This window comes from Protopterus annectens, chromosome 3.part0, assembly GCF_019279795.1.
Source record: "Protopterus annectens isolate FY-2018-M chromosome 3.part0, PAN1.0, whole genome shotgun sequence".
NCBI lineage: Eukaryota > Metazoa > Chordata > Ceratodontiformes > Protopteridae > Protopterus > Protopterus annectens.
Window position 1 is genome coordinate 442,503,888 of NC_056731.1, and position 20,236 is coordinate 442,524,123.

The following is a 20,236-nucleotide window of genomic DNA, read 5'->3' on the forward strand; positions in this document are numbered from 1 at the left end:
TTTGAGCTAAATTTGTTTGCTGGTATGTTTACGATGTCCTCAGGGTGAGAATGAGTGGTACCATTTGATTTGAAATTAGTGCAGTGCTGGGTATTTCAGTTCAGAAAAGTAGCAACAGAAACTTGTAAAGATTAGCACTTTCGTTTATTCCTTTACAAACTTCATCAAGTAATGGAGAAGCAAATTGACACAGTTTTAATTTCTTTGTTAAGATCACATCATTGTGATGTAACAAGTGGTGCATTTAAAGGGACATGACAAAACTTATCGTGTACCTTATTCTAAACATATTAAAAAAAATTCAGTACATTTATGTAAATGAATGCATAGCTAACAATCTGAATAAAATGCACAGAAATGATAAAAACATGAAATATAATGCATCTAAAAAATATTGTTTGTATGCATTTATATGTAAAGTTCATGTACAGTTTTTTAAATCATTATACAGATAAATGCATATCATACTACAAATATGTCTTGTAATTTTGTAGTTACCTCTCTAAAGTTTTTAATTTTAATAGACAACTGATAGATGTTTGCCAGTACATGGCTGGGCATTAATGAACATTCAGGTGTAGCTGCCAGTATAACTCTCTTTATTCAAGTAACAATTGCCAAGGGACTCCTTGTATTTTTTTCTCCGTTTGTTCTATTACCATGAGTTTAAAACTATGAGATGTTCCTTAGGATGTTTTGCTCAGGCATTTTTATCATTAATATTTCTGATATCATATTGGTGTTCATAAATACGATCCCAGAATCTACTTTCCGTCTTCCCAGTGTATAAACATGACACTCCTGGGATATGGCAGTGTATACCACCTTTGATGCTTCAGAGTTAATATGCTCCACTTCTTCCCAGTGTATAAACATGACACTCCTGGGATATGGCAGTGTATACCACCTTTGATGTTTCAGAGTTAATATGCTCCACTTCTGTGGAAAGTGTTTTTCTTTTTTTTTTTTAAAGTCTTACACACCAAAATGTGTCTTCAGTAACAACATCTGGCACATTTGTTAATTTTCGTGGGTCTGTTTACCTTTTTAGGCTCTATGTTGGAGTATTTGACTATTTTCTATTAAGTCAAGTCATTTTGTATAAACGATCTGTGGCCTTGTGCCTGTTTTTTCTCGCAAGGTCTTGTCATCTCCCAAACAGCCCAGTTTTGTTCTATGATGTCCTTAGTCATATACTGTCTGTGTTAAAAGTGGTGATAAATGAGTTATTGAATATGCGTGTAGAATGAATATAACCCAGTAAATCCAAGACAGTCATAGAGTAGCACTTACAAAGCACCGGCAGACTTATTGTATTCTGATTTCCTTAAATGAAAATGCTATTCATCTGCCCTTCCCACAATTAAGATAGATTTAATCATTTTGCAAAGATTGCTGCACAAATCTTTGCTAACTATTCCTAGCCAAGGAGTATTTAAAACTGCAAATAAAAAAACTGTTTAAAGTAAAAATAATTTTAAAGTAAAACAAGAACAAAGACAAGAAACATTGTACGTATGCAACAGCAGTGACATATTCTCACAGATTAATAGAAAACTTAAAATCACAAATCAGTGCTTAACTGAAGAAGAACAAAATGGCCTGTAAAGTAGGTAAAAGAATACTTAGCAATTTTCTCCTATCAACCTGGTATCCCTTTGCCACATACATTAGGATATTAATCCCCTCATCAGTATTCAAATCATCTTCCAAAACCCCACCACTCATTTGTCTTTTGGGAAGCAGCAGCAGTATGACCCAAAAAGGTATTTTCTCCTCGGTCACAGTACAGTGTGAAACACGATGCAAATCCCCCACTCCTACAGCACATACTCTCAGCCTCATAGCAAGGAGAAAGCTGCAAAATAATGCTGGACAAAGGACCAAAATCAGCAACAGATATTACTGTTGTATAATCACAAAGTTTCTAGAATAACAGACTTTGTATTATTATGCTATTCTTGAAGGCTGTTGAGCCCAAAACTCAAATATCTGTCATTATTTGGTAACTGCAGTCCTCATTTTTTAGCCATTAACAAACTCAAACATTGGAAGGAATAGATGAAAACATGCAGCCAAAGTCAGGGACATTATGTAAACTAAGGGTCAGTTGAATGCATCTATGTGCTTCCATTCATATACCCCCCCCCCAACACACACATATACACGCTCATCAATTTCAGCAACTTGATTACTACCTGTACATCTCGGATGACTGACTAAAATCAAGTGAATGAATGAGTGAATAAATCGGTAACTGACATACAGGAATGTATGTACTCATTTCACTGTTGTCAGAATACAGTATAAATCCTCCCCCATACCTGTCAACCTCTCAATTCAAGATTACAAGAGGAAGCTGCATTATGATGGTGTACAAAGTACCAAAATCAGGAACAGATATAAACTTTAAAAATGGCTAGAGTACTAGGCTTGGCATTAGTATGCTTTTTCTTAAAGCTATTGAGTCAGCAACTCAGGTCTGGCATTTTCTAGTGACTTCACTCCTTAGGGAGGGAAACAAATTTATGTGGAAGAATAAAATGCAAGGCAAAAAATCAGGTGCATTTTGCTATATTATAAACAGTTCAGAACATCATTGCCCCCCACACAGAGACACACATATACATTCTACATATACATGTAACTGTAAAAAAAAAGTTCCAATAGAAAAAGTAAAATAAAAGAAAGAACAAACAAGGGCATGCATGTTCACCCTCGCACACACTTATTTACTTACATATTTATTTATTTATTTATTTATTTCAATTTGTTAACCGGGAAAGTCCATTGGGCCAAGGTAGCCTGTTTTCAATGGAGGCCCGAGGAGAAAAGCTCCATACAGAAATACTAGTACAATATAATGTAATAACTAGTACAGCATATAAGAGAAACAAATTAACTGAAAACAATTTAAATATAAGAACTAAGTTAAACACTTATAGATGTTTACAAGAACAAATAAATTAATGCTTATTTAGTACATCATAATTGTAGACAAAAGAATTTAAGCAAAGGCAGAGTTTAGAGTAGGATAAGAAAGAGATAGGTGTCAGGATTCGGGTAGGATGAGTGCAGGAGCATTCCCAGAGAGAGGAGAGATGAAAGATGAGAGTGGAGTAAGGTTTTAAAGAAAGGGAGATTCTGGGTAGTTCTAATGTGAGAGGGAAGAGATTTCCATAGTCTAGCAAGGGAGAATGACAGTAAGAGTTGCCTGGTGAATATAAAGGCTTGTAAAGTTCCATGAGGTTTTGATTTGTGGATCTAAGTGTTCTTTGTGGCTGGTGAAGTTGTAAGGAAGAGGAGAATGACGGACAGCTAAAGGGTTTAAAAATGAGCTTGTGTGCTACTGTTAGTTGATTGAAAGTTAGATAGCCTGGGAGTTCCAACCAGTTTAGTGCATGGAGGGAGTTACAATGAGTGGAGGATTTGGATCCTGTGGCAAACTTAGAAATTTTATTATAGCATGAGAATAGTTTGGATTTCACGGTTGATTGGAAATTACTGAGTAGTGGTGCTCCATATAAAAAGGGGGGATAAGGTAGGTAGAAGATAGGAGTTGTCTGGATGAAAAAGAGAGGTAGCGTCTGTATCAATAAAGCATTCCGAGTTTTTGATGTTTTTTTTTATATTTGTAGGTGGACGTCAAACTTTAGCTGGTCGTCAATAAGGACGCCCAGAAGTTTTGCATGGGGAACTATTTCAATAGATGTTTTGTTTAGACTGAGTATAGAGAAGGATGCTTTGCCAACAGCAGTATGTCTAGAAGAAGTAAAAATCATTATTTTGGATTTGGCGGCATTAAGGGCTAGATGGTTGTCAAGCATCCAGGACTCAGTGGAGTAGAAAGCCTCTTGAGTAAGTTTTGTTAATATGGATAGAGTTTTAGCAGAGCAGGTGATAGTGGAGTCATTTGCGTATTGCACGAGTTTAGCATTGGTGATCTTTTGGTGGAAATCCTTGATAAAAATATTAAATAGTAAGGGACCCAGTATGGAGCCTTGAGGTACTCCTGTTGGGGTGTGAAGGAAAGAGTACAATAGTTCCATTTTACAGCTTGTTCCCTGGCTGAAAGATAGCTGGTGAACCATTTGATAGAAGAAGAGGAAAGATTAAGATGAGAGAGTTTAGAAAGCAGGAGTTGATGGGAGACCGTATCAGAGGCCTTGGATAAGTCTAGGAGGAGGGTAGAAACTATGTTACCAGAGTCGAGAGCAGAGTTTATGATTTCGAGGAAGGAAAGGAGGGCAGTGGTGGTGCTATGACCTGGTCTAAACCCATGTTGTGTAGGAGTCAGTAGTTGGTTGTCAAGTAGGTAGGGTAAAAGTTGCAGGTGAATAAATTTTTCAAGTATCTTGGAGATAGGGGACAGGATAGCAATAGGGTGAAAGTTGGAGATAGAAAAGTTGTGACCTCCTTTGTGGAGGGGGATGATGAAGGCTTTTTTCCAGAGTTGTGGTACATAGGATTCCTGGATGGAGTGGTTTATTAGGATGCTGATGGGAAGGGCTATGCCATCAGTGGCTAGTTTGAGAAAGTTGGATGGAATGTTATCTGAGGCATTAGAACAAGGTTTTAACTTTAGTAGGAGCTTTTTTATAGTGTTGGTAGGAATGGATTTGAGAGTGAAAGAGGAGGGCAGAGAGTTATTGGAGGTTAAATCCTTGGTTTCAGATATGTTGGGGGGGATATTATTAGGGAAAGATGAGGTGAGTTTGCCTGTGGAGTCGATGAAAAAGGAATTGAATTGAGTGGCTAGGTGGAGGTCAGGAGAGTCAGGGTCAGGGCAGGGGTTCTCTTGTTTGCCTGGGGATTGTATTGATGCAATGCTATTCCAAAACCTTTTTGGGTTGGTTTTATGGTTATTTTAAAGTTTAAGATAGTAGGATTTACGGTTGATGGCTATTTATTTTTTTACTTGATTTTGGAGTTGCTTGTATTCGGCAAGAGCGTTGGGAGTTTTGAATTTTTTATAGTATTTCCAGGTTTTGTCTCGGAGATGCATAAGGACTTTAGTGTCTTTGGTTAGCCAGGGGGCCATTTTGGATTTGAGTCTTTTGGTTCTGCAGGGGGCAAAACTATTTATTAGGTCAGTAAAAACTGTATGAAGTGTGAGACAGAGGTGTCTAAAGGAAGGTACTTTAGAGGGTTCCAGTTTATCTGCTGTAAGGCATTAGAGAAGATTTGGGGGTTGAAATTTTGCATATTATGGGTTGTAATGTGTTTGTAATTAAGGTGGAGGGGGAAGGGGAATGGTATATGTAGGCAGGGAGATGGTCACTAAGGGAGTCAGGGAGAGTACCATTATCAGTAATTCGGGTTGGGTGGGAGACTAGTATCCAGTCAATGATGCTACCTGTGGTGTAATCTTTATTTGGTCTAGTAGGAGTTTGGATTTACCTGATTGAATTGATTTAGGTTAATACTTTGAGTAGGGGTTGATGAATCAGTTGAAGACCAGTTAATGTTGACATCACCTAGGATTATTGTCTCATTATTTATGTTGGAGGTAAACCATGCAAGAATATCTTCCAGAATAGGGATGTTACCAGGTGGTATGTACAGGGAGGCAATGCATAAAGATTTGTTGTTAACTTTGAGAAGGGTCAGGGTTAGCTCAGCAGTGTCAAATGAGGGTATGGGCTTAGTATAGGGTGTCACTGTTAAGGAGGAGGAGAAGAGTAAGGCTACTCCTCCACCTTTCTTTTGGGATCTGTCACTTATTATGAGTTTATAGTTTGGGGGTGTGCTTTCGGTATATTTTATATGTGGCTTTAACCAGGTTTCTGTCATAGAGAGAATATCAGGTTTATTGTGGAATATCCAAACATGAAAGGCAGGTATTTTATAACAAGGGCTCCTGGCATTAAGTGTAGCAAAGAGAAGAGATTTGTGGGGGAGGGGAGAACTATGTGAGTTTGGTTTGGAAGTGGAGTTAAGTGAAGGCCCTGGATTAGGGTGTATATCTCCAGAGCAGAGGAGGAGGGTGACTGATTTAGAATACAGTAGGGATAGGTATCTCTGTTCTAAGGGGTTATAGATTTGGGAATTGGAAACTAATGAGGTTATAGATTTGGGAAATGGAAACTAATGAGGTTAGCTTGGTAGGTATGGGAAATGGTTTACTAGGAGTAGGGAAGAGTTTCCTTTGAAAGAGAAACGATGCATAATGGTTATAGAGGTGGGAAGAGACTTGGGTTGTTGAGGGAGAGTCTTTTTAACATATATTGAAGTTGTGTGAAAGGGAGTGGAGTACTGGAACTGTAGGAGACTAGTGAGGTTGAGTAGGTAGAAGAGAATGAGGGTTTGAAATAAGGATAGTAGAGCATGAGCAGGTCTTGTTTGCATGATAGGTGTTAGATGCAAGTCAAGTGAGAGGGATATGTAGAAAGAGAGACAGCTAAGAATGGGAGAGGTGTAGTACAAAGGTTGTATGGGTGTGAAGACAGGGATGTTCCAGGGTGAAGGATGGGTTGAGCAGAGGGCAGTGGGTGGGAGTGTGACAACAGGTTGAAGATAGTGATAGGGAGTAGGAGGAGGGAGGGGCCAAGTGTGATAGGTAAGTTATGTGGGAGTGGTCAGATAGGTATAAAGGTAGACGTGTTGGGGTGGGTGGAATTTGGGGGCAGGGTAGGGGAGCGGAGTGAGCCCGTAGGGCGAACAGAGTGGATAGAGCCACAAAGAAGTGACGAGTACAGACAGTTGTCAGTGACTGGAATACCTAAAATTAAGATGGGCAACAGCTGAGGTGTGAGTTAGGGTAATTGTAGACAGTTTTAGCATATGTTTTTTAGCCCAGGAAAGTAGTGAGCAAGTGTGGTAGTACAGAATGGGGGAGAAGAAATTTAAATAACTAATGTATTATAGAGGGGTTTTGGAAAAAAAGGTATGGTGAGCGAGTGTTTGTAGTGGTGTATGTCGCCGCCTAGAGGTGTAGGAGATGGCAGACAGATATGAAAGAGCGTCTTTGTTAATAAAAGTAAGTTTAAGATCTAAGCAAAAAAGACATCTAAGCATATGTATGTAAATGGAAAAAATCATTGTAATAAAATGTAAAATAAAAAAAACATGCATGAACATACACACGCACACACACACACACACACACACACACACACACACACACACTCACTCACTCACTCACTCTCTCTCTCTCTCTCTCTCACTTTCTCTGTGTCCCGAGTTATCTCACTGTCCACCTGCAGTATATGTTTTGCAAGAAGTAAAATAAATGCATTTATGTATTTTATCTAAAAATAATACTCTTGCAAAACTGGCAGAATGGGGAAAGAAGAAGCAGAAGTAGGAGAAGAAAGAAATGCAGCACAGAAGTCCCTTGAGCTGATCGGCTGCCTAGTGGAGAAATGGACAACCATGCTGCCATAGGGGAGGTGTTTTTTATGTAATTACTATGAAACGTGTAGTTTTATTATTTGGAGTATAGTCTGCCAGAATTAAAAAACAAAACAAAAAAAAAAAACAAAAAGAAAATGTATTTTGCTTTAGAATCGTGGTTGACTGTTTTAATATTTGTCACCCGGATCAACCAGAAAAAGCATATGCATGGCTGTTTAGTGAGGCAGCAGATTTGGCAGGACAACCAGATAAGTGCCTTGATTACATGAATGTTTTAAATTTATTAAGTAACTAATTTTTTTCCCAGTTGGAACATATGTTTGTTTTTTCAATAGTACCCTACACATATAAGTGTAGGACACGTAGTGAACTTGCTTTTGTGTGTAGACTAAGCATAAATACTTGAATTTTTGGTACTTTGTGAAGAGGGTTTAGGTGTGCTGGAGGCACAATACGAACAAGAGAGAAAAATCGTTTGGTGCTGAAGCCACCATATGATGCTCAACACAGGTATCGCTATAGGCGCGAATGAATTAAAGGTTACAGAAGTAGGTGTTACTAACATTGAACTGGGAAAATCTAGTCAGTGCCGCAGTTATATTCCCACTGATTTCTGTTGTGTTGATAGAATGAAAGAGGAGGAATACAGCACTGTGGGAGCACGAACTGTGTGCAGAAACCTGAGATTGAAAATCATGATTAACAGTGGGAGGGGAGGATTGCAGGAAGGAGTTCAAAGGAAAGTTAGTTGTAAGAGACAGGGGATGGCTAACTTTCAGCTGTATGTTTTAAGACATTTGTTATTCTCACGCCTTATTACAAAAGGGCCATGATTTAATCTAATAACATTGCAACAGCACAACTCTCTAATTTTTACTTTTTTGAAAACCTCTTGATGACCTGTGTGAGAACTGATTTTTTCTGGTTGTAGTTTAGCTGGCCCAATTCCAGCTTCTAACAAGCTTGGTTGTAGTTTAGCTGGCCGAATTCCAGCTTCTTACAGGCTGACTGCTTGCAAGTGAGCCATCAGTTATTTATCTGAGTTCAAAATGAATTTGATACATATCCTCAGTCTGTATATATATATATATATATATATATATATACACACACACACACACACACACACACACATACATTACTTGTTAGCAGATGTGATCTTTGAGTTAGTTTATGGAGATCAGAGGTGTGGGGCAGATTCCCCATGTTGGGGGTGATGAACGTGATGGGGGGTGCTTTCATCCCTCCAAAAATTATGTTTTTAATGCCTTACTTTTCCTGCTTGGATCACAAACTGAAATCAGTCAAACATTTGTGAGTGGGTGGCAGAGTTACTAAGGCTCAAACAGATGGTATTCAGGGTATCGTAATAGTAATTATTGTTCAGTTCTGCAAGCTGTGTTGGACCTTGTTTCCTTATCCACCCAACCTGTAGATCATATCCTTTAGAGTAGCTATAACCTCTCCTACCACAATGAGTAAACAGTCTCTTCTGGTCTTCTTTTCTGTTTTGTAACAACCATGATCCACATTCCACTTCTCAGGTTTAGACTCTATCCTAGTACTAAATCTACACAAAACAGTTCCACCAAAGGAAGAATGCAAACAAAGCAAACAATTAAATTCTTGGTTTAATCCTCCAATAAAGAATGTTAAAAACCGTCCAGTGATGTTATAATCACCCAATAGTTGAAGTCAAATTTGAAAAGAAACAGCAGTCACTCTGGTTTCCATGCTCAACAAACATGGTCTTCAAAAATTCACACTCGTCCCAGAAATCAAAATCTTCAGAGACCACCCATGCTGCATGGAAAACTGACCTTGGACTACTGCTTTTTTCTGTGTCAGAGGATATCCGCTGGAATAATGGAGGAAAGTATTAGAATATGTTTCCTTCCTATGTATTTTAGAAATAAAACAATGGTTATCCTTATCTTTGGTTAATAGCACATCTAAATATGGTATTTCTGTATCATTTACTTGTGGTGTAAATTTCAAAAAATTGTTGATATGATTAATGTATCCCATGAAACTTGGGATCAAAGATTTACCCCTTTCCATAGAATGAAAATTGCCAACTTTATGCAGAAAATCACATGTATCTCGACAAACGTGCTGAATTTAGAATCAGTTTTTTTAAGTTTGATATCCAAAAACTTGGCTAAAGGTTGTGTGATGGATCCCCTTCCATTCACTATTAACCTAAAAGGTGGCTGTGAGATGTCTCTGTGTAATTTGGGGACCCCAAACATCGTAGGTGTAACTGGATTACTAACATTCAAATAATTAATGTCATTAATAGAAATTTGGTTGTCTATTAATAAATCATTCAGAATTATATGAATTCTACGATAAGCTGCATTTAATTCATTCAAGGAAGACCTGTTGTATACATCATTCTGCAATGCTTCCTCCATTTTGCTTAGATAATCAGCATTCTCCATGATAGTGAGCCCTCCACCTTTATCCGGTTTTATTATTCTGATTTTAGGATTATTACATAGGTCCCGTAACAACCTTCTCTCAGTAGTAATGAGGTAATCATTCACTCTTTTTCTTTTTTTATCATTCAAGATCTCTCTTACATTAACTTCACACAATTGCTCATACACTTGCAAAACTGGATGTGTTGGGGGTTATAAGTATTCGAAGCATGTAGAGGGTCCATCACCTTATTGACAGTCTGAAATTATATATGAAAATTTAGCTTCCTAATAAAAAGTTTTAACTCATTCAAAAGTGTGCTTAAATCCACCCATTTTTTAGGAAAAAAAGTTAGACTTCTCGATAACAGGTCACAACAAGCACATCCACCTCTTGCTTAGAATAGTTAAAAACAGTGAAATCAGCTGTAGAATTCTATATAATGTTATAAGGAGGGAGGAAAAAATTGTCATTTTTATTCAAAGAGCTAGAATGATTACTAATCGTGGAATTAACGTTGTCAAAATCACCATCTGTTCTGATTCCTCCTCCCCCTCATTCTCCCCCTCCAGGAGGGCTTGTTCCGCTTCTGTTGGTGCCATTGGTTGGAGGCTTTTTTCCTATTACTGTTGATTATCATCCAGTTTTCTGCTTTAGTGTTTGGACTTGCACATTTCTGCTGCCTTGTAAATAGTGAGACATCTACACAGACCTGCTGATAATGTAACCATTATCACTTTGATATAGTATCATGATGGATGCTAGAAAGCTGCACTTAGAGATGCTAATACCAAAACAGAAATATAACTTGCTAGTCCTTAGTGGGACACATGAACCCATTGAACTTTAGTGTGGAGTACAAAGCTGCATTTATCAAGACACTGTAGTATGCTTCAAACAAGGTTACATGCATGACAGCTTATTGTCATTCATATCCATATCTCAAATGTTCACTGCATTGTAGCTCTTCATTTAGCCATCATGTTAAATGAAGTGAATAAATACTTGCACTGCTTCATAGTTTGCAGAATTGAGGTTGAAGGTGCCATTAAATCATAACGTAATCCGTAGCCTGCATCTAAACAGATGCATTTATGTTAGCTGTCTGTATCGAGAAGCACTAGTGTTTGACATAGTTTGGTTACTGTCTCCATCCAGTGCTGTCCTGCACTTCATGAGCCAGTATTCTGCCAGTGCAGTGAAGCTGGTTTCTTGTGCTGTAAACAAGAAGATTTGCGGAGTACTGGATAGGTGCTTGCACCTGGACCAGTGCCATGCTAGTCAAACAAGTCTTTTACATGCTGGTTTATTACTCTTTTGAAGCTTATTAGCTCGTGAGACATGTCCCAGCCAAGGCACCTCATAATTTCAACACCAATGAAGATTTTATGACTTTTTGACCCAGTGTAGCTGATCTACATAAACTGTCCTGAATAGCATCTTGCAGGACCCATAGTGCACAGTCTGAAATCCCTTTGTGTTATTTCAGCCATACTGCTTATGATGCTAATCCATCAACCTTGAACTGCAGGAGGTTTAAACTGTCACTATTCAATGCCAACAGTCTCAGAATTAAGTAAGGCCTGCTACAAACATTGTTTCTGCATGCAAAACCTGAAGTACTGGAAATAACTGTGTCTTGGTGTAAGTATACTTTTTGTCCTTCAGAGTATACATATCTGTCAAGTATTTATTGAAAATAGACTTTGAGTAGATAGATGTGTCTTCTAATGGCAATAATAACAATAATATGTAGACATTACTGGGAATAAAGTACACATTACTGAACGACCAATATCATAGTGATGCTTGCTGGCTATACCAAGTAGCTTATTGTCATGTACCTACCACTTCCCTTTTTTGTAAGAATGGTGAAGGACACATTAACTAAGATATGACAGAAATTCCCTTCAGACAGTGAAATCCTGTTAGGCAATTTAAATTGCCTCACACCAAATGAGGCTCCACTGGATACATTATCTCACTGAGGAGGTAACAGAGGCCACAAGACATAACTCAGTCACTGAAGGCAGCACCATTCTTAGCAGCATATTCACAAATAGTCCTACTTGATTTAAAAAATCGCATGTACTTAAGTACTGAGTGACCAGTTTCTTCATACTGGGCTTTTGAGATGCCCAAGATTATGTTGATTTCAGTCACTAAGGGTTCTGCCTCACCAGTTAAAGAATTTCCACACTTTATGGAGCTTAATGTGATTAATTAGGTGTTAGTCTTAGTGTGGGAGGTTGGCATAATGGTTAAGGTGTTTGCAGACACAAGGTGGAAAATTTGATTCTCACATGGGCTATTTAGCTAGACTTAAAATGGCCCAAGATGGCAATTTGCCTAGTAGTAATCTGAGTCTTTGAGCCTCTGAAAAAGATGAGGCATGAGCACTTGATTCTTATCTACATAATATTACCCAAGTCCAGGATATTACCCAAGTCCAGCATATTACCCAAGTCCAGGATATTACACAAGTCCAGGATAATTTATTTCCAGCGAGGCCCAGGAGACTAAGCAGAAACATTTTTTTTTTTTTTTGCAAGCAGTTTAAAGATTCAGCTTAAGGAAAAGGAAACATTTTGTAGTAAATGGAAGGAGTTGCAGGACTCCAGCAAGTATCAGGATTTCAAATTTTTAAAATAACCTTATAATAGTTATTAAGGTTGCTAAAGTCAGTTGAGTGAGGCATAGACAGGTACTATATAGTGGTCATCCCAAGCTGCAGTGGGAAGTAATTAAGGACCTTAAAGATGTAACACAGCTACATTTACTCTTAGGCCCTAGCTTGTAAATGTTTCATCCCTGAAGTCCCTGCTTACACTTATCAAAGGTTTCAGAACTTGTCAGAGATTTGGGATGAATAGCTAGGCTTAAACAGGCCCTTGTGGTCATTAGCCTAGTAAACACCTATGAACCTATACAGATAACATATAGCTTGACAATCTGGTGATAAGGTGTATAGCCATGCTGATGTATTTCCTGCACCAGTATCTCCTTCATTAAATTTTGACCTATGTTATACACAAGGACTTGTTTTTTGTGCCCAAATTCCATTGTAAATATCTGCACATATGCCAAAACAAGACAAGACACATGTTGAAATTCATCTCACACTTCTTAATTATTTCAGAACTACCTGCGGTCAGTATGTAGAAGATTATGACTGCAGTCAGAACCATTTTGTGTGCTTGAGACCTGGATGTCAAGAAACTCATCTCAGGTGCAAAATGAAGCTCAAGTGGTGAATCTTGACATCCTTACTGAGATCACATAACTAGCTAGTTATGATGTGAGAGACCAGAGCTTAACATTTTGTAATACATGGAGCTAAATGAAATTAAACAGTAAAAAATAACTTTGTATCATTGCTGTCTGCCCCAACACCAGAGACAGTGTAAACATCCTGGAAGATGTACTACACTGGATATCCAGTACCACTGCTAATGAAAAAAATCATATTGGGAGACATAAATATTGACTGGCAAAACATTATTTTCAACTTTCTCAATTCCAGTGTTAACTTATATGACCTGACACAGCTAATCACCTCACAGATTAGATATAATACAGTTTTTGACAAGAGCCCCACCCTAGACTGAATAATGGTCTTTGACTCTCACAAACACACGACCTTAGGAACCCTTGCAGTCTTACTTTACAACCGTCTTCCCATTTAAACTTATATAAACTTATAGATTAGTCACCCATCATGTTGAATAACACAACTACAAATGGACCCAGAGTCTGTCAGTTTTAGCCCAGACAACTTCAAATCAGCCCTACAACACACTAGATGGTATATTTTAAATATCTTCCCCCTGAATGAAGCAGTCCTCACTTTCAGTACAGCATTCCTCATATTCTAACTAACTTACCATCCCTTAGCAGAAATCCCTTAGAAGAAAAATACTTAAAACCAACCATGTTTCTGTCTGTGTAACAATACTAGAAATCATGCATAACAAGGATAAGACCTGGAAAAAATGGCAATTTAATAAAACACCAAAATCTTGGCAAGAGTTTTTGTGAAGTAAGAAACCTTATGAAAAACAGGTAAACATGGACAAAAACAGCATTACAGTAATCTGCAGAACAGCAGAACTGCCACAGATATAATCTTAAAATATTCTGATCCTCCATCAAAGACTTAATTCATGGAGAAAAAGACAATGCATATCCTTCACTTAACCTCTTCCCACTAGAAATTACTAGCCAGTTTATTACCTGGTTCATAAACAGTGTAGCTGCAGCTGCCAAGAACAACTATTAACATCTCTTTGACTCCACTTCCACCTCCTGACCACTGTTTTATCTCTCAGCATACATTCTTGCAGCCATCCTCTCCATTCACTTCTTCCACCTATAATCATTTTCCTTTTTTCTGACCTAATATTCCTCTCACCTACATTACTACCATCCGTTCCACTACTGAAAATTTTACTTGATATGCTATCAAAGTATGTATCTTTCAAATAATCATTTATAATTTTGTAAATATCTCATTAACTTTATACACACAAATTTTCTTCTCTTCTTATGCATACAGAGGTTCCTTTCTTTACTAAACAATCATTGCTTGCTGTCATCTTCTTCACTCTGTATCAGCTTATTAATAATCCTTTTCTTAATTACTTGCTGTCTTTTTATCTTTTTTGAATTCGTTTTCCCAACTTATCTCACCTTTGTTTATCCATCTTTCTCTCTCTCTGTCTTCACCTCTTCTAATTTAAACAAATCAAGCTTAGTTCTCTCACTCAGCAGTCTTTCTTTGGTTACTCTGTATTATATTGTCTGGCGTTGTAAAAATGGCAACCTTTACAGCTCTGTTATATTATGTTGCACTTGTATAAATGACAATCCATGTCACTTGTTTATTCACTATATTCTTCTGTTGTGGTTTCATGTAATATGCCAGAACTTTTCTCCCTGGGGTTCTACTGAAAATGGATTGTTGCCCAGGCAGACTTTCACAGTAAACTAATGTCAGTTAATCAAGCAATAAATAATAAAATTGTCCCAATGTTCAAGTAAGCCTTAGTTCCCATATTTCTATATTCTTGGACTAAATGGAAGATCAGCTAGCTTGTCTTTCAGGTCCTCCGTGATTTGGAGCACAGTCATGTGTGTATTATTACTGAAACTTGGTTATGTGCCTACCATTCCATTAGACCAAATGAGGACTGCAGTGCAATATCAATATTTGTTAAAGACCACATGACGTCAGGGTCACTACTTGGAGACCTGCAGACCGAATTATTTGTGATACAAATCAATTCTGTGCTCACCTAGATACATGTCTTAACCTGACAGTTCTTAGCAGAGCCATACAAAGTTGGAAGTTTAAGAACAAGCCAGCCTGGTGGTCTGCTTACATACATAAACAATACAATACAAAAAAATGTTTATTAGTGTATTCAGCAAATCTCAAGACACACAATCAACGTCGCCATCAAAAAGTTATCAAAGGTACTGAAAAATACCTTAAGAAAAACAAAGGCATCCCATGAACCATAGACTAACATCGAAAGCTTATGATAATTATATATCTTTCGTTACATACGTCAGGAAATTAAGAAAACACTTGACATTCTACAAAATTATTCAGAATGGCACCATGTAGCTAACAAATTCAGTGAAAATTTCAGTCCTGAGACAACTATACAAAGCCCGCATTTTCCAAAGCATCTCAGACCCCTTATCACAAAAGAACCCTTGTTAAAGTTGTTTCCAAAACAAAAAAAATACATGTTCCATGGTACCTCATAACATATCTGTATCTGGCTACCTGCTCAACATCAGTAAACCTGCAATGGTAGAACCACTTTTCCAGCTATTCAACCTGATTAGACACTGATTTTGTCCCCAAGGTGTGGAGCACAGCAGCTATAATGTCATTTCACAAGGGAGGCCCCACCACATACCATTGAAACTACATATCCATTAACCTGATAAACCTCATTTGCAAGGCCATGGAATGGGTGATAAAGTACAGTATTAAAAATCCTGTAAGACTTGACCCTCAGCAGTTTAGCTTTATTAAGTATAGATCCTGCGTAATGAATCTGGTAAGCTTATTTGCTAGATTAACACAAGTCATGGACAATGGTCATGCTGTCCTTACAGCATATCTTGTCCAAGCCAAAGCATTTGATACCATACTACTTGCTGACATACTTAACAAGCAAAATATGCTCCAAACTGATCCCTGTGTAGTTGGGTGTATAGCAAATTGGCTGAGGGACAGAAACCACATAGTGAGGGTGGCAGGTGGGTCCTAAGAGAACATGAAGGTAAACAGTGGAGTCCCACAGGGATCAGTACTAGAACCCCTGCTGTTCTGGACATACATACTTCTTGGATCTCAAAATCAGAAATGGGCATATTTGGTTAAACAAGTTTGTGGATGATTGTAAACTGGGATTTCATCCTGAAATTCCTTTCTGACGTGCGGAAGCTACAACTTAGTTACACATGTTAGTAGCTGGAAGAAAATGGGCTAAAACTAAATGCTAAAAAGTTCAATATTGTCACATTTGGTGAACTACCCTTCAAACCAGCTTACAGTATAGACAACACCCCACTCCAAAATGAAGATTTTGTAAGAGACCCTGGAACATGGCTAAACAATTTCTTGTCCTCCTGTTGCAACAGAGTTAGGAAATACTTTTATCTGGTGCAGCTGATTACAAGGTTTATCTTATCTAGATCCAAAGTAATTATTACCCCCTCTATATTCTGCACTAATCAGGACCATCACAGAATTCATTGGCCCTTTTGAGATGTATCTTACTAAACATATTGAGTGTTTAGAGAGACCCCAGAGGTTCGTAACTGAAAAGATCATGGGCCTAAAAGATTTGAGCTGCCAGGAGAGGCAAGAGACTCTATCCCTTTATTCATGGCCTATAGACTTCTTATTGGTGATCTGTGCTTTGCTTTTTTGGCCTGTTAGAGATTCAACAGTACAAGACCTATTATACCTCCACAAATCAAACGGTCGTGGGAACAGTAGTACCAGAGATCTGACCCTGCTTCAGCAAGTAAACCGATCACGTTGGAGAGAGAGATTCTTCACACAGTGACTGCCCCTTCTCTAAAATAAAGTTATACTCCAGCTCAAGCAAAGTGTTGCAGTATCTTCCTTTAAAATGGAGTTAGACAATTAGATGGGTGTGACTGGTCTATCACTCTTACAAAAAGCAACATAAGGTGTAAGAGTGGGTATTGTGAAGGCATAAATGGTGACATGGCCCAGTTATCTTGCATTTCTATTATTGTTATGGACTACTTAGAGAAAATTAGTAGCTAAAGGGGAATACAAAATGTTAGGGGTTGTTTTGTTTTAAAGGCTCATGCATAGTTGTAGGAAAAGGAAGAGAACATTTATAGAATTTTCGTGCACTACTTAGCTTTGCAAACATATGGGGCAAACCTGGGAGTATTTTATATAAACGTCTACATAAATAGCTGGTCATATAGCCAAGCTGTTTTGGTTGACTCAGAACATGTCAGTTATAACACACCATAGACCATGTAAAAGTGTGTGAACAGGACTTGTTCCTGCCCAACAAGACTCATGATGAAGGTTGTTCTGCTGATGTTATGGGTTGTGAATGGCTGAATTGGATTGATGGACATTAACTCAATTTTTGTGCAGATCGACATATGGTGATACACTTGTTTACATGCATTCCTTACTGGGATATACTTCAGCGCTACTGCAGTGTTGAATATAGTTAAGCTTGTAGCAGACATTGTATTCTAGATAGGGAGTTAATTTTTGAATGTTTTGAATAAGGAGAATGGAGTAGTACTCACTGTACCTTAAACATGGTTTACATTTTTGTTAAATATTTTATGGCAGCCTTGCCTGTAAGGGTGTGATCAAGAATATTTTACATCAAACTCAAAAAGTAGTATATGACAACATGTGAAGGAAAAGATAGCTGGACAGATGTGGTCATGTGTATTTTTAGAAATTTCTGAAATTGCTTCTTGGTTATGTTTTCCTTTTTCCTTGGTCTATAATTGCACACTTTTCTTCTGTTTATCCATGTGATATTAGGCAATGGATTTGTAAGGTTTTGATTTGGATTTAATTAAGAATTTCCTGATTTGGATTTAATTAAGAATTTCCAACTGCCTCATTTTTTGAACAAGAGCTAAGGAATTTTTGACACTGCCACCAGATAAGGCATATTGCACCAAAGATTAACTCACATTTGCCAGAAATCAGTACATGAGTTGTCACATTTTGGATTGTTAGCAGGCTGGCCAAAAAATTGCACAGAGCTCAGATTAAAAAAAAAATTAAACATAAGAAGGTGTTTTTAAACTGAACAAGTGAAAAAGCTTTTTACCTTACTTGGTTCATTAACACAGTTGGCCATTTTAAACAGCTTAATTGCTTAATTCATTAACACCTATGTGGTATGGAATGTCACACCTCTTAAAGCCTTACACATATTTGCATTCCAGAGCATTTTCCAGAAAATAAATATGGTAAAAGCACAATATAATCAAGGCTTTTCTACTCTGGGACATCCCAGTTTAACAGTGCCATTTTATTAATATTTCCTTGCCCTTTTGAATCTTGCCTATTGTAAGGTGGTAGATCTCTTAGTTTTAAGTCAGACCCAAGAAAAGTCTGGACTCCATAATGTGCTATAGGTGTTAACTGGGTCTGTACACAAAAGGTACTTATAGGCTTGAATGAGTTGATTGCAGTACTACTATGAGTCCATTACCATGTGGATGTAATACTGTCTCTTTTCTGATAGGCAGCACATAAGAAGTGTAACACTCCCTTCATAAGTTGACTTGCATTGTCTATACTAGGATTTGAAGTCCAAGTACCTAGTATACAGTATAGAATCCAGAATGTTAAGACTTTCTATTATTGAAAATGTGTGTGTGCTTGACTGCTGTGGTGCAGGTAAACTATAAAGAAAAATTGCTTTCAAGTAGGCTCCATGCAAAAAGTAAAACCTTTTGACAACAAGGCTGCATTTTTTCCCCTCAACTTTCCAAGCTTTGCTATCACTCACTGTCTTTATGATATAGAAAATGTGAAGATGTTTTAATCCTTATTACACATGAATTTGTTCATATACCATTTATCGTGCCATCACAATGTAGTGACATATTCTGGTAGACAAGTCTGTAATAGATTAACGTAGGCATGGTAGCTCTTGGTGTCACAGCGTTGATAAAGAAGTAGTACATTGCTGTTCAAAAACTTTTCCTTAGGGCTAATCTAGCAGCTCCAGGAAGCCTTATCTTCTACAACAGGATTAAATATTGATGCAAAAAGTAATTTATTCATTTTAACAGTTAGCACCAGTGTAAATTGTTGATAGTTGCTGAAAGTTATCAGCTATTCTGTTTTACTAAGACATTCATACAATTTTATTTTTTTGTTTTGAAAGTTTGACAAGAAAGAGAGATCAACCTTTCTTGGAAACAGAAAAGACTACTGGGATTATTTTTGTGACTGCCTGGCCAAAGTAAAAGGAGCTAATGATGGAATCCGCTTTGTCAAATCTATTCCTGAGGTATTCACTTGAATTCTTTTTTTCCCACTGATTAAGGAGTAAGCTGTGTTCTGCTGAAACGGTGCTGTACTTATTAAAGTGCCATGTGTATGCTTAAGACATTGTTGCAAAAACTGGTAATTTTTATATGCTGCTTACATTTTTTTTAATATTTTGTATTTCTAATTGCTGCTTATAAAGTTTCTGAAGGAAGGAAATGGTGGTCTCAGCTGTGTTCTTAGAAAAATGGTTATACAGTAGAAAAATATTGGTGGGGTTTTCCAGATAAGATGTTTCATATCTATACGCAAAAAAAAAATAGAAAGAATAACAATATATGCATGCGTATGATCATATGTATGTATGGCTGTATGTGTGTGCAGACATATGGCTTGTTTTATGGTTCTGTTCATGGTTAGTTTATTCATATACTAAGGGATAGTAGAATAGAATTTATAAAGCCTGAGAATGCAAATTAACGGTTACCATGCCAATGTACTTCCAAGCATTTTAGTTCAGCTAAACTAGAATTACTTTAATCTCTACAAATCAACAGCTCTGGACTATGTTTCAGCTGAATTTCACAGGCATAACAGTCCTGGTGCTTCACATAAAGACAGAGACACACACACACACACACACACACACACACACACACACACACACACACACACACACACACACACATACACATGTGTGTGTGTTTGTGCTTGCGCATATGTGCACCTGGTTCTGTTTTGCTGGTGTCTTGTTTTACCATTTACCAATGTTTGATTCAAATTAAGCATCATCTAGACTGCAGAGTTGTTTACAGAGTTTTGGAATATATACTAGAAATTTGTTAAGTCTTATTCTTAAATGTTATGAGTCCTCTTCTGCTGTGGGCAAGAATATTGCAAAATAAATGGAGTAGC

At 37.5% G+C, this 20,236-nt stretch overlaps 1 protein-coding gene across 1 annotated transcript in view; it reads left to right on the forward strand.

Annotated features, from left to right (window-relative positions):
• The window catches only part of FYCO1 (FYVE and coiled-coil domain autophagy adaptor 1), a 2,135,985-nt gene that overhangs the window by 182,484 nt on the left and 1,933,265 nt on the right, over positions 1 to 20,236 (forward strand). Inside the window, exon 4 of the mRNA XM_044064867.1 lies at positions 19,218 to 19,343. Within this exon, the coding sequence (XP_043920802.1) occupies positions 19,218 to 19,343 (126 nt within the window). The remainder of the gene's footprint in view (positions 1 to 19,217; positions 19,344 to 20,236) is intronic.